The sequence below is a fragment of the Schistocerca gregaria genome, chromosome 1, assembly GCF_023897955.1.
Source record: "Schistocerca gregaria isolate iqSchGreg1 chromosome 1, iqSchGreg1.2, whole genome shotgun sequence".
In the NCBI taxonomy this organism is placed as follows: domain Eukaryota; kingdom Metazoa; phylum Arthropoda; class Insecta; order Orthoptera; family Acrididae; genus Schistocerca; species Schistocerca gregaria.
This window is the reverse complement of record NC_064920.1, coordinates 1,011,611,716-1,011,624,972: the sequence shown is the minus strand read 5'-3', so window position 1 is coordinate 1,011,624,972 and position 13,257 is coordinate 1,011,611,716. Positions and strand designations below refer to the sequence as shown.

General features: G+C 45.7%; 1 protein-coding gene across 1 annotated transcript in view; it reads left to right on the top strand.

The window, feature by feature from the left end:
- LOC126278769 (cadherin-86C) overlaps positions 1–13,257 on the top strand; it is a 396,441-nt gene that overhangs the window by 152,915 nt on the left and 230,269 nt on the right. Inside the window, exon 6 of the mRNA XM_049979049.1 lies at positions 4,613–4,753. Coding sequence (XP_049835006.1) covers positions 4,613–4,753 — 141 coding nt within the window. The remainder of the gene's footprint in view (positions 1–4,612; positions 4,754–13,257) is intronic.

Sequence of the window (13,257 nt, the reverse complement as noted above, 5' to 3'; positions counted from 1 at the left end):
GATAGCGCAACGCACGTTTGATCTGTCTCTCACTGTAACCATTCCGACGAAAGGTGACTTCCAGATGTGATAGCTCAGCTGCCAAACTATCAAGCATCCTTATAAACAGAGATTGTGGATTTTGTTTAAATGCTGCTTGGTATCCGGCTCTGTCTCTCAACGAAAAACAGAGGGACAGAATTAGTGCTACCTCACCTGTTGATTAATAATCACTATCGATATTTCTGATGTTGGCTATCTTTGTTTGTGTTGACACTTGTTCTGTGTGTGGTATCTTCTTTGTTTCTCCTCTGCGAACCGAGGTATTAAATTCCCTTGAACATCGCTTCCTCCATGAAGTTGTGCCTTGAGAATGGCAGGGTGTGCGCTCCTGTCGAAATATCTTCTGCCTGGAATCTCATTGACTGGAGTAGAACTGTCTTCAATGAAGAGTCCCACTTCGAACTGAGCCTCGATGACCCGTCAAAACTAGTCTGGAGATGCCCCAGACAGTGGAGCAAAACAAACTGACTATCGCCCTAGATACAGCCCGATACGCAGGAGTAATGGTCTAGGATGCCATTTCTATTCATAGCAGGATCCCTTTGGCAATCTTACAACACAGCGCGGTATGTCGACGACATTCTGCGCTCCGTTTTGTTGCCCTTCACGGCAAGCCATCCTGGACTTACATTGCAGCAAGATACTGATCGTCCGCGCACGGCGAGAATTTGTACTGCTCGTCTTAGTGCTTGCCAAACACTACCTCGGACAGGTCGGTCGCCAGATGCCTCCCCAGTTGAGAACGTTTGGGCCATTACTGGCAGAGGTCTCTATCAGGGACCAAATTTTGCATGATATCACTCAGGAGGACATCCAACAAATTTGTCAATCGATGTCAAGCCGAATAACTGCTCTCATAAGCACCAGAAGTGAACCAATACGCTATTGACTTGCTTAGTTTTTGAAGCTCGTTCTCTTCAATAAATCATCAAACTTTTCTGAAATTTTAATTATTTGTTTGTCTGTACGTGAATATCACGTCTACCAGCTTCCTTCTTTTTTCTGTCTTACAGCGTAATATACGAGGGCGAGTCAAATGAAAACATTAAATATTTTTTAAAATATTATTTATTGTGCAGAAGTGGTACAAAGCTGTATCACTTTTCAACATAATCTCCCCTACGCTCAATGAAAGTACTCCAGCGCTTACAAAGTGCATAAATTTCCTTTTGAAAAAAAATCTTTTGGTAGTCCACACAACCACTCACGCACCGCGTGGCGTACCTCTACATCAGAACGGAACTTCTTCCCTCCCATTGTGTCTTTGGGTGGTCCAAACATATCGAAATCGCTTGGTAATGAGGAATGGCGCCATTCCTTGCTCGCTCTCTTCGTTTCTGGTTGGTGGAAGTGAACCCAGGTTTCTTCCCCAGTAACGATTCTTGCAAGGGAGCCTTCACCTTCTCGTTCCAAGCGCCAAAGAAGTTCTTCACAAGCATCAACATGTCGTTCTCTCATTTCAGGAGTTAGCTGCCGTGGCACCCATCTTGCAGACACTTTTTGAAACTGGAGCACATCATGCTCAAAGTGGTGTGCTGACCCATGACTAATCTGTAGCCGGCTGGGGTGGCCGAGCGGTTCTAGGCGCTACAGTCTGGAACCGCGCGACCGCTACGGTCGTGGGTCCGAATCCTGCCTTGGGCATGGATGTGTGTGATGTCCTTAGCTTAGTTAGGTTTAACTAGTTATAAGTTCTAGGGGACTGATGACCTCAGAAGTTAAGTCCCATAGTGCTCAGAGCCATTTGAACCATTTGAACTAATCTGTAAACATGCTGCAATGTCATTCAGTGTCACTCGGCGGTTTTCCTTCACTATCGCTTCAACTGCTGCAATGTTCTGTGGAGTCACAATTCGTTGTGCCTGGCCTAGACGAGGAGAACCTTCCACTGAAGTCACACCATTTGCGAACTTCCTACTCCATTCGTAGACTTGCTGCTGTGACAAACATGCATCACCGTACTGAACCTTCATTCGTCGATGAATTACAATAGGTTTCACATCTTCACTACGCAAAAACCGAAAAACAGAACGCTGTTCTTCCCTGGTGCAAGTCGCAAGTGGGGCGGCCATCTTTATACTGATACTGCGAGGGTATGTGTGCATCAGCACTATGCTGCCACCTACAGGCCATTCTGCACGCTGTTTGTAGCACGCTTACCAACTTAAGGAGGGGTAGGACGTCAAACGGGGCGACTTGGAGCAGGAGAGGCACCACAAAACATTTTAATTTCCACTGTCTATACTTTTACAAATAAATTCATAAAACTTTGTCAGCAAGACCAGGAATGATTCACAATTCACACCCATAGCAGTGGAAGTTCGAAAACTGTGGTGTGCGTACTGTAAGACCTTCGGTACACACACCATTAGATTATTTGACTTGTCGCTCTAATGAGGTAGGCGAGTGTCAGCAATATGTCTCGTGGTCTTATTGTGGCGTGTTTATCTTGTGCCGTTAGGTCAGACGATAGAAATGCCACTTGCAGGCTTAGAGTAGCAGATTGACGGTGACCAACTTTAAACAGAACTTGATTAAATTTCACACACATTTATTAAAATAATAAAAATCATAGATATTACGTAACTTGATTCTGGATGCTGTTCACAATTGACAATCTGAAGTTCCTTTGGTCTTGGTACGTTAATCCTATTCTCACATATCTCTGATACTTGACAAAGTGGCTATACATTTCTCTTCATGGCTATCTACAGGAATATGATAATCTTATTAGGCGCACACTGCAACTTGACTACAGACTAATGCAAATTGGTACACTTGTTATAATACCTCATGCGTTCAGGTATCACTGCACGAGTGTGATCCGCGAGGAGAAAAGGTTCTACGTTAGCAGCAATCTCATTGGCTGCGTTACATATTAATATGCGGATCGGCGGAAGCAGAAATTGGTCCGTCTCTAAGTCTCTCGTAGTGTGGAGATGGACGAGCGCTGCACCTGCGCTGTTGTGATAGTGGGGCGCGCTCTAGTGGGAAAGTTGTGAACGCTCTGACTACGCGGAACTATGTACACAACAAAAACATAACGAAATGGTCTTTTTTTTCATGTGAAATTTCATCATTTTTTTCACTTACTAATGGCAGTATTTTTTGCTGTAGGTACACTTTTGTTCATAAGTAAGAGAGATTCTTCGGTGAATTTTGCACAGCATACGAACCATACTTAAAGGTGTATGAAACTCTAGAATTTTCGGAATCTATTGAAAACTGTGGTAAAAAGTAAGGTAATTAACTATAAAATTTATATTTTTTGTAAACATGAAGTTTAAAATATAACAGTTCATTCGTTTTTTCATAAATTAAATAAATTCTAGAGTTTCATACGCCTGTAAGTATGGTATGCATGCTGCGAAAAATTCATCAAAGAATCTCTCTAACATATGAAGAAAAGTGTACCTATATCAACAAATGCTGCCATTAGTAAGGGAAAAAAATGATGAAATTTGACATTAAAAAAAATTACTTCGTTATGTTTTCGAACTTCCACTGCAATGAGTGTGAATCCTGAATGCTTCCTAGTGATGCTGGCAAAGTTTTATGAATTTATTTGTAAAAGTATAGACACTGGAAATTAAAATTTCCTGTGATGCCTATCGTGCTCCAAGTCGGCCCGTTTGACCCCCCCCTTAAAGGATAACGGCGCGAAATTTCGATTTGTTATTCGAAATTTAAAGTTTTCATTTGACTCACCCTCGTAAAAGCCGAAGAAACAACTAACAGAGACGAATTTAGGGGAAAATCATTGACACGTTGTAGAATTGTAGGGTAGGCAAGTGAAAAAAGTGGACTGAAGGGGTCAGAAGATAGGAAGAAATAAACGTAGTGAACAGATGAAAGAACAGTGGAAGAAAAGAAAAGAACAACGAATAAGGAATTGAAATTTGCGGACGGTCCGCCGGCCGCGGTGGCCGAGCGGCTCTAGGCGCTACAGTCTAGAACTACACGACCGCTACGGTCGCAGGTTCGAATCCTGCCTGGGTCATGAATGTGTGTGATGTCCTTAGGTTAGTTAGATTTAAGTAGTTCTAAGTTCTAGGGGATTGATGACCTCAGAAGTTTAGCAAGATAGCGCTCAGAGCCATTTGAACCTTTAAAAAAAAAATAGCTCTGAGCACTATGGGACTTAACATCTGTGGTCATCAGTCCCCTAGAACTTATAACTACTTAAACCTAACTAACCTAAGGACATCACACACATCCATGCCCGAGGCAGGATTCGAACCTGCGACCGTAGCGGTGACGCGGTTCCAAACTGAAGCACTTAGAACCGCACAGCCACAACGGCCGGCGAACCTTTTTTTTTTTTTTTACCCCTTCTGAAAAGAAAAAGAAGTCTGTATCCCTGATTCAAGGCGGGGACAAGTGTATCCTGTAAGGCCCACTCCGTTCTACCACATCGCTCTTCGTTCTTTAGGATATCTATGCTACGTTGAATAACCCGGGAGGTGAGCCGTAACTTGAATCGTGTTACCTAGTTGCTGGGAACGAAGTTTTTCCTACGCCTCGGCCGCTCAGCTGGTGAGGCGTGACACCACTGCCCTTTTGTTGACAGAACGCCTACGCGGACCCTGAGCTGGACACGCGCAACGTAGCGACGGCGAGCGTCGCGGTGGCCGTGCTCGACGTGCAGGACTCACCACCATACTTCACGCACGCGCCGCCGCTCACCAGGCTCACCAGCGCCGTCAAGCAGGTACGTCGCCCTCTCGTCCACACTGCACGCTGTCATTCACACTGCGGACAGAAGAACAGAGGACACAACTGTATTCACCATATGTAGAGAATGAAAAGGTTTCCACAATGAGATTTTCAGTCAGCAGCGGAGTGTGCGCTGATATGAAACTTCCTGGCAGATTAAAACTGTGTGCCCGACCGAGACTCGACCTCGGGACCTTTGCCTTTCGTGGGAAACATCCCCCAGGCTGTGGATAAGCCGTGTCTCCTCAGTATCCTTTCTTTCAAGAGTGCTAGTTCTGCAAGGTTCATGCCGGCATGGTAGCTCAGCGTAATCGGTCAGAGGTTTAGCTTCCCTCTGTAATAAAAAAAAATGAGTGAATCGATTAATCGATCAACAACGAACTTAACCAGATGTCTTACGACGGCCGCCCCGAGCAGATGAAACGAACACAAGCGAACAAAATGAGATAAATAAAAAAAGATGGTAGAGCACTTGTCCGCGAAAGGCAAAGGCCCCAAGTTCGAGTCTCGGTTGGGCACACAGTTTTAATCTGCCATGAAGTTTCAATAAAAAGGTACATTGCAAATTGTGTCCCGAATAAAGTGAGTATGGTATGTTTTTGGCTGTGAGATCCCAACTGAGATCTTCTAATAATTTCCGGGTATACAGCCGAATTCCGTTGACATTCTGCCACGATATTTCGGCCCAGAGACGTCCGGCCATCATCAGGTGACTACACAACTACTGAAGAGCCCAGTATTTTTTCTTTATTGTGATTTCATTCCCCTGCCTCACATGGGCAGGGGAGGGCTGTCAGCAGCACAATCCGCCGCTCTTCAGCCGAGTGACACTACAACTAAAACAAGAATAAAAGGACACATACGTAAGGAGATAAAAAAGGGGAACATAAAATAGAGTAAGGGGAGAAAATGGAGGTAAAATATACACTGACATGGAGACGTTCATGGGAGACAGTTAAAAAAAGTCACCAGAAAGTTAAAAAACACAGTTGGCGATTCTTAAAACACAGAGAAGACACTTAATGCGCAGGTACAGGTTAAAAGTCGGCCACAGTAGTAAAAACACTCCAGAACAGCACACTTAAAACCCACTTGGAGCACACACGACGAACAATAAAACTGGCAGGTGGGACCTGTCAAGGGAAAAGGTCAGAGAGTATGGAAAAGGAGGGGAGAGCATGGGGCAGCTGGGGAAGCGACGGGATGAAGAGAGGAGGGGCATCAGTGGGTTCATGAAGAGGCAGGGGACACGTGGGGCAGGAGAGGAAGAGGGAATGTAGGGCAGGAGGGAGCGCAGAGACACTGGAAGGAGGCACAAGAGATAGAGGGGGAGTAGGAGGGGGAAGCCGCTCAGGAGGAGGGAGGAGGAGGAAAGGGAGCCCAGAGGAGGAGGCAGGAAGAAGGGGTAGAGTTGGTAGGAAGGGTAGATGTCAGGGCAAAGCTCATCGTCCGGGAGGGCTAGATGGTGAAAGTTGTGTTGGGAAAGGAGATGGAGGGTGTGGAGATGGAGAGAGGGTGGGACACAACGGTAAAGGCGCGGCAACTGGTTGGGGGTGGAGAGGATGGGACAAACCAGGGGGTGAGGGGGATCAAGGCGGCGGTCGATATATAGTGTGCGGATGTGTTCAAGGAAAAGGAGAAGGTGGGGGAAGGGGATGAGGTCGTAGAGGATGCGCGTGGGGGATGGAAGGCTAATATGGAAGGCGAGGCGGAGCGCATGGCGTTCGAGGATTTGGAGGGCTATATAGAACCAGGGAGGGGCGGAAATTCAAGCGACGCTGGCATAACAGAGGATGGGGCGGATCAAGGATTTGTAGGTGTGAAGGATGGTGGAAGGATGCAGACCCCACGTCCGGCCGGACAGGAGTTTCAGGAGGCGGAGGCGGTTGTGAGCTTTGTTTTGGATGGTAAGGAGATGGGGAGTCCAGGTGATTTGGCGGCCGAGTGTGAGGGCAAGGTATTCGAGGGCAGGAGTGAGGTGGATAGGACGGCCATAAATGGTGAGGTAGAACTCATGGAGGCGGAAGGAGCGGGTGGTACGGCCTATGATGATCGCCTGGGTCTTGGAGGGGTTAACACGGAGGAACCACTGGTTGCACCAGGCAGTGAATTGGTCAAGGTGGGTTTGGAGGGTACGTTGGGACAGTTGAAGGGTAGGATAAAGGGCTAGGAAGGCGGTGTCATCAGAGAACTGGAGAAGATGACTGAAGTGCACAGGTGCAGTCGTGGTATTTATGCCGAATCTCGCGCATTCGAAATGTACTGGCATCCTACAGCGCATGCGTCAGGTGTTGACATGCGCGGCATAGCCGAGTTGTACGTGCTGCCCTCGGTGGTGAGATCATCTAGTCATTGAGTATCGAATGGCGCCGTCGATTCCGCTGGATTGAATAATTTTGATAACAGGATTCTAATTTTTATCCAGCTGATAGCCGTTGTCACGATTTATAAGATTATCAGCAAGACGTATTTCCACCGAATCTTTAATTACCGACTCACACAGATCTGTATCTCCAGGCGTCAAGCTGCCATCACCCAGCACATACAGCCGGCGTTCTCAGTACCTTAATACATCGAGCGCAAGTAATATCGGATGATGAAAACCTCCACGCAGAATTAGAACACTTGGAGAAGGTTTTTAAAGAGAATGGCAACACTTCACGCCAAATAAGGAAAGCCATGCGCAACTGTCATAACAAGAAGCAACGCACTGATGACGACTATAAATCAACTGCGTTCCTTCCATACGCCGGGAATTTGTCGTCGAAAATAGCCAGATTACTGAAGAAAAATAAAATCAAGGTTGTCTTCCGTCCACCAGCAAAGAACCGGGCCCTGGTTGGATCCGTTTACAACTGAAGAAAGCAGGCGTCTACAGAATTCCCTGTGAATGTGGCTCTGCATATATTGACCAGATAACAAGAACTGTACATGAACGATGTACATACAGAACCTGAAAGATACACCTGTCTGCGGCAACCGTCAAAATCGGCAGTAGCAGAGCACTGTATTTCTTTGGGACATTCAATGGAATACAATGGAACAAAAATCTTAGCTCCGATTTCCGGATTTTGGGATTCTGTCATAAAAAAATCTGTGGAAATACGTCTTGCCGATAATCTTATAGGATGCCAGTACATTTCGCTTTCGCGAGATTCGGCATAAAAACCGCGACTGCACCTGGGCTCTTCAGTAGTTGTGTACTCACCTGATGATGGCCGGACGTCTCTGGGCCGAAATATCGTGGCAGAATGTCGACGGGATCCGGCTGCATACCTGAAAATTATTAGAAGAAGACATAAGCCGGTAAAATTTCAGAAGTCACCCCAGATGAGATGTTCGGCTCCTGGTGAAAGTCTTTTTCTTTGTCACCACTTCGTTCACTTGCGTGTTGCTGAAGATAACAACAAACACTCCCACTCCCTAGCAGAGAAAATACCCGACCCGGCCGGGAATCGAACCCAGGCCCCACCGTCAATAGTATGCGACGCTAGCGTGAAGATCACGAACTGTTGAGAAAGCTTGAGTTGTCTCAAATCACGAACCAGTGGAAGTGTTCATGTGCATTAAGGCAGACGGCAGTGCTGCGCTGGCTCGCTGTTTGTACTGGGTGGTTATACTAAAGTATAGTTACTCACAGAGGTCCAGTGTGGACTGTAATTATCGTACGGCACCGAAACTTGATGGTATTCTAATGCGTTAATGTGGAACCAATTCACATTGTAAAAAAATTAGTTCCAACTTTGGCCACTAAGTGCAAACCTGGCGCTGCGAATGGAAGAAAGACGTACAAAAATGTCCACAGGGAAAATGTTCGGATCGAAAGACATTTAGACATTTGCAACGCTGCCTGTGCCGCTCATGGGAAGTTCGTATCTCCTGCACTGGAGAGGAGAGGATCAAAATCTGTAACTCCATATGTAGGGAAGGATATTCTGGTTTGTGTGCACACGAAGGAGGGTGCTGCAAGTGAATGTTTTTCATACGACTGTCTGGATGCTTTTCAATGGTTTCTGATCGGGTCATTTTTGCTATGGGTGCCTCTCCTGGTACAAACGACATCCCAGTACAGCATTTTATCGTCCGCCTTGCCGTACATGAAGTGAACTTCTGTCGGCTATTGATACGAGTAAACGTTGAACGACAGACACAGCTCCCATGCACCCTTAGCCTTGGAATTAGCTGTCCCGCTAATATGTTCTGTCACGGCGATTACCTGCTGGAAGAAATACGTTCCGGTGAATATCGTTGTTTTTAAGGCCATAACTCGGAAGCTAGTCATTTTCAGACACACACTGTAATGAATTTTTTTATTGCCTACATGTGGGAAATATGTACCTGAAATTGTGCCACTATTTTTGAAACACCCTGTACTGCATTCATAGCTGATGCTGCTGTCTGCTGCCCCGATGATCAGTCATTTGCCATCACCCTCTTTTTCCCAATCAACATTAACTGCCCTCCATGTTACCGAGCAAAGTGGCACGGTGGGTGAGGCACTGCTTTCATTTTCGACTCGAACGGGGTTCAGATCCCGTGCGGACATCCAGATTTTGTATTTCAGCGCATTCCACAAACGGCATTAGACAAATGGCGGAATTGTTCCTTTCAAAAGAATTCCAGGTGAAATTAATAGCTACACAGAGTAGCAGACAATAAAGCATTCGGGAAACGTTAATGACTGTAAAGCTCTCATGATTATCAGAATGAATACAAGAAAAAAAAATGCACTAAAAATGCTAACAGCTTCATAATTTCCCATGATCCAACTAACCCAATCGTTAAGCCAATTTTAGCATTACGAAACTGATCACTGTGAGACACGGCTTCAGCAATTGCTGTATAACTTATGATTGGTTGTCACAACCACATTTACCTTTTACGTATCGAATTAGTTTACGTATAATAAATATGGAGCGCATAATCATCAATTCCCGGGGATACGATGTTTTTTGTGCCATCTGTAAGACTAAAATTTAGTTCTTGTGGCATGACACGTCTCGAAACTGACAATTTTAGAATCTTGTCCCCCTACCCCCTTATAAATTTCTGCGGACGCCCATGTTGCGGGTTACAATTTTGAACATCTTACAACCGAATGATCAAACAGAAATTGTTATGGGGAGGGCAGGACACTTAGAACAGCACCAAATCAACTACCTCTGTCCCCTTTTGGAATGCTGCTTCACGGAAAGAGACCGTTAACATGTAGAACTGAAGGGAAACATCGAAAAAGTTCAAACACGGACATCTCGATTTGTATTATCGCGATAAACGGGACGGAGTGTCACTGATATCATACGAGAGTTGGGGTGGCATTCATTAAAACAGAGGCGATTTTTGTTGCTGCGAGGTCTTTCACGAAATTTCAGTCACCAACTTTCTCCCCTGAGCGTGAAAATATTTTGAATGTCCCACCTACATATCGTAATAAAATAAGATTGATCAGAGGTTTAGATGTTCACTTTTCTCACGTGTCATTCGAGAATAGAACGGCAGAGAAGTATGAACCTCTTCCCAAACTCTTAAATGTGCATTGCAAAATAATCATGTAGATCATCAAATAGAATTAGATATTCGTAGAGCCGAAGATGGTGGAGTAATTCAGTATGTTTTAAAACCGTAAAAATTACCATTCAACACCATCGATCATGACAGGATTCTGTTTCATGCCGCGAAAAGTACTACTGATTTTGGGAATCAGCACAGTTCCGCGTCAGTTTGAGTAAGTTACTCCAGTCTCTTGGTACGTCCCGCAAAATACGAAGAGGCGCTAAATTAGGCTGATGCATCAGCTACATAACAGGTTTTGGTTGACCTATCCAGTGTTCCCAAAGTCGACAGACGTAGTGGCGCAAAAACAGTGAATAGTGCTAGAGCTTTATCACGCCAGAACCAGAGGTTGCTGTGCTCTACAAGCTGTAGTTTATCCAGTATTTCCATAAAGCTAGTACGCAGGAAACGTTCTTCCTCAGTCCTAGCTTGTGCTACCGAGCGAGGTGGCGCAGTGGTTAGACACTGGACTCGCATTCGGGAAGACGACGGTTCAATCCCGCGTCCGGCCATCCTGATTTAGGTTTTCCGTGATTTCCCTAAATAGCTCCAGGCAAATGCCGGGATGGTTCCTTTCAAAGGGCACGGCCGACTTCCTTCCCCGTCCTTCCCTAATCCGATGAGACCGATGACCTCGCTGTCTGGTCTCCTTCCCCAAACCAACCCAACCCAACCCTAGCTTGTGCTCCGTCTCCAATGACATCGTCGTCGACTATCCTAATCTATATCCCGCTTCTCTAATTTCATCCATTATACCTCAAATATTAGACAGCAGGAACTTTCGACAAGCAGGAGAATAGCAAAATTGATGAATCCAATTTTCGGAGATTATATTCGAACGAAGAGCTGGAAATCAAAATTTCGTAAACTATCAGCCATAACTGCCGTATGCGTTACTGCCTAAAACTGCAGGGTTAAATGTGTTCGCAATTACAGATTGATTAAGTCACGCGATGGCTGGTATTAAATACATCCAGCCTCGCGACGGGGGAAAGGAGGAGACAGAAAGTTTTATGACTGACAACGTAACCACCATACACGTTAATTGAGCACCTGACTGACAAACGGTGAGGGACCGTGGGACACAAACAGAGAATAATCTTTTTTGTGAAGGGACATCCCCATTTTACTCACAACCCTTCTTTTATCAGTTGTGAGGTGGTTACGATCATGGTAAGCAACGCACTGTAGCCAACTTGTAGTAAGTTATTGTTTTGTTTTTAAGTTTTTATTGTACCTTAGTAGTTGTCGATATATGAGATTCTGGATCCACATGGACTGTGGTCTGTCTGAAATCAATGACATGATTATACACAGCTGTACATGGGTGACGGAGTACCGGTACATTTTGCTGCTGATGTAACACGACGTCTAACGTGTCAATATGATCGAAGAAGCGTACGTCCAGCAAGGTAACATGTCAAGTGCTGAGGTAGTATTTCATTTCGTTTTAAAGTCGGCATAGGCGAAATATAAGCCGAATCAGATGGGTACTTAATCGAGAAGTTTACATTTCAAACACATTTATACTAACTAGGGTAATATTTCATACTGAAGTCAATGGCAGCTCATAACCAAACATCCGCAGCTACCTCGCAAACAGCTCGTTTGTGGACCTCCGTTTAGTAGAACGTTTTTGCTTCTGTTATCGTATGCTTTTAGCCCTCTTAGTTTCTGCTGTTATTTGTGATTAGCGACCTGCCGCGACTTCGCACGGGTGGCACAATGTATCTACAGCCGGATGACGTGTAGTGTTATAAACAAACCTTCCTTGTGAATCACTATGTACGAGGGTTGTTCAATAAGTAATGCAACACATTTATTTTCTGAAGCATGTTAGTTTTTTGAGGATTCCAATACACCATATTATTCCCTACTTCTTTGGCTGCGAAGCCCTGTTTTTTAATGTGACGGCCTGACGCCTCCTTACTGGGAGGGACTGTTGCCCGCATGGTACCACTCTACTAGCCGGCGCCAGAGCCATCACCCAAGTTCTGCTTCCCTCAAAGTGCTTCGCCGGCCGCGGTGGTCTCGCGGTTCTAGGCGCACAGTCCGGAGCCGTGCGACTGCTACGGTCGCAGGTTCGAATCCTGCCTCGGGCATGGATGTGTGTGATGTCCTTAGGTTAGTTAGGTTTAAGTAGTTTTAAGTTCTAGGGGACTAATGACCACAGCAATTGAGTTCCATAGTGCTCAGAGCCAGAGTGCTTCCTTCATTGGGCCAAACAGATGGAAGTCGGAAGGCGCCAAACACGGGCTATACGGTGGATCAGGACTAACAGTCCAACGAAGTACGGTTCGCAGACTTGACTGGGGCTCAAATGGTTTAAATGGCTCTAAGCACCATGGGACTTAACATCTGAGGTCACCAGTCCCCTAGAACTTAGAACTACTTACACCTAACTAATTTAACGACATCACACACATCCATGCCCTTGGTAGGATTCGAGCCCGCGACCGTAGCAGCAGCGCGGTTCCGGACTGAAGCGACTATAATCGCTCGGCCACAGCGGCCGGCGCTTGAGTGAGGCCATGTGTTGTCGTGGAGAAGATGAAGTTCGTTTGTATTTTTGTGGCGACGGATGCAATGATGTAGTTTCTTCGGTTTCCTGAGGGTAGCGCTGAACACTTCGGAATTGATCGTTGCACCATACACAATAACCCCTTCAGAGTCCCAGAAGACGTGCGCCATTACTTTACCGGCTGCGAGTGCGGCGTTGAACTTGATGAGAGATGAACTCTTTGGAGGAGAGATAGGTTGGCGCCACTCCATGGATTGCCGCTTTGTTTCGGGTTCAAATTCATGAACCCATGTTTTACCCCTGTGACGAAGTTTGATAAAAAATATTGTCACGATTAGTCTCGTAACTCGGAAGCAATTCCGCACAGATGGTCCTTCTTTGCTCTTTATAGTCTTATGTTAGGTGGCGAAGAATCCAGCAGGCAC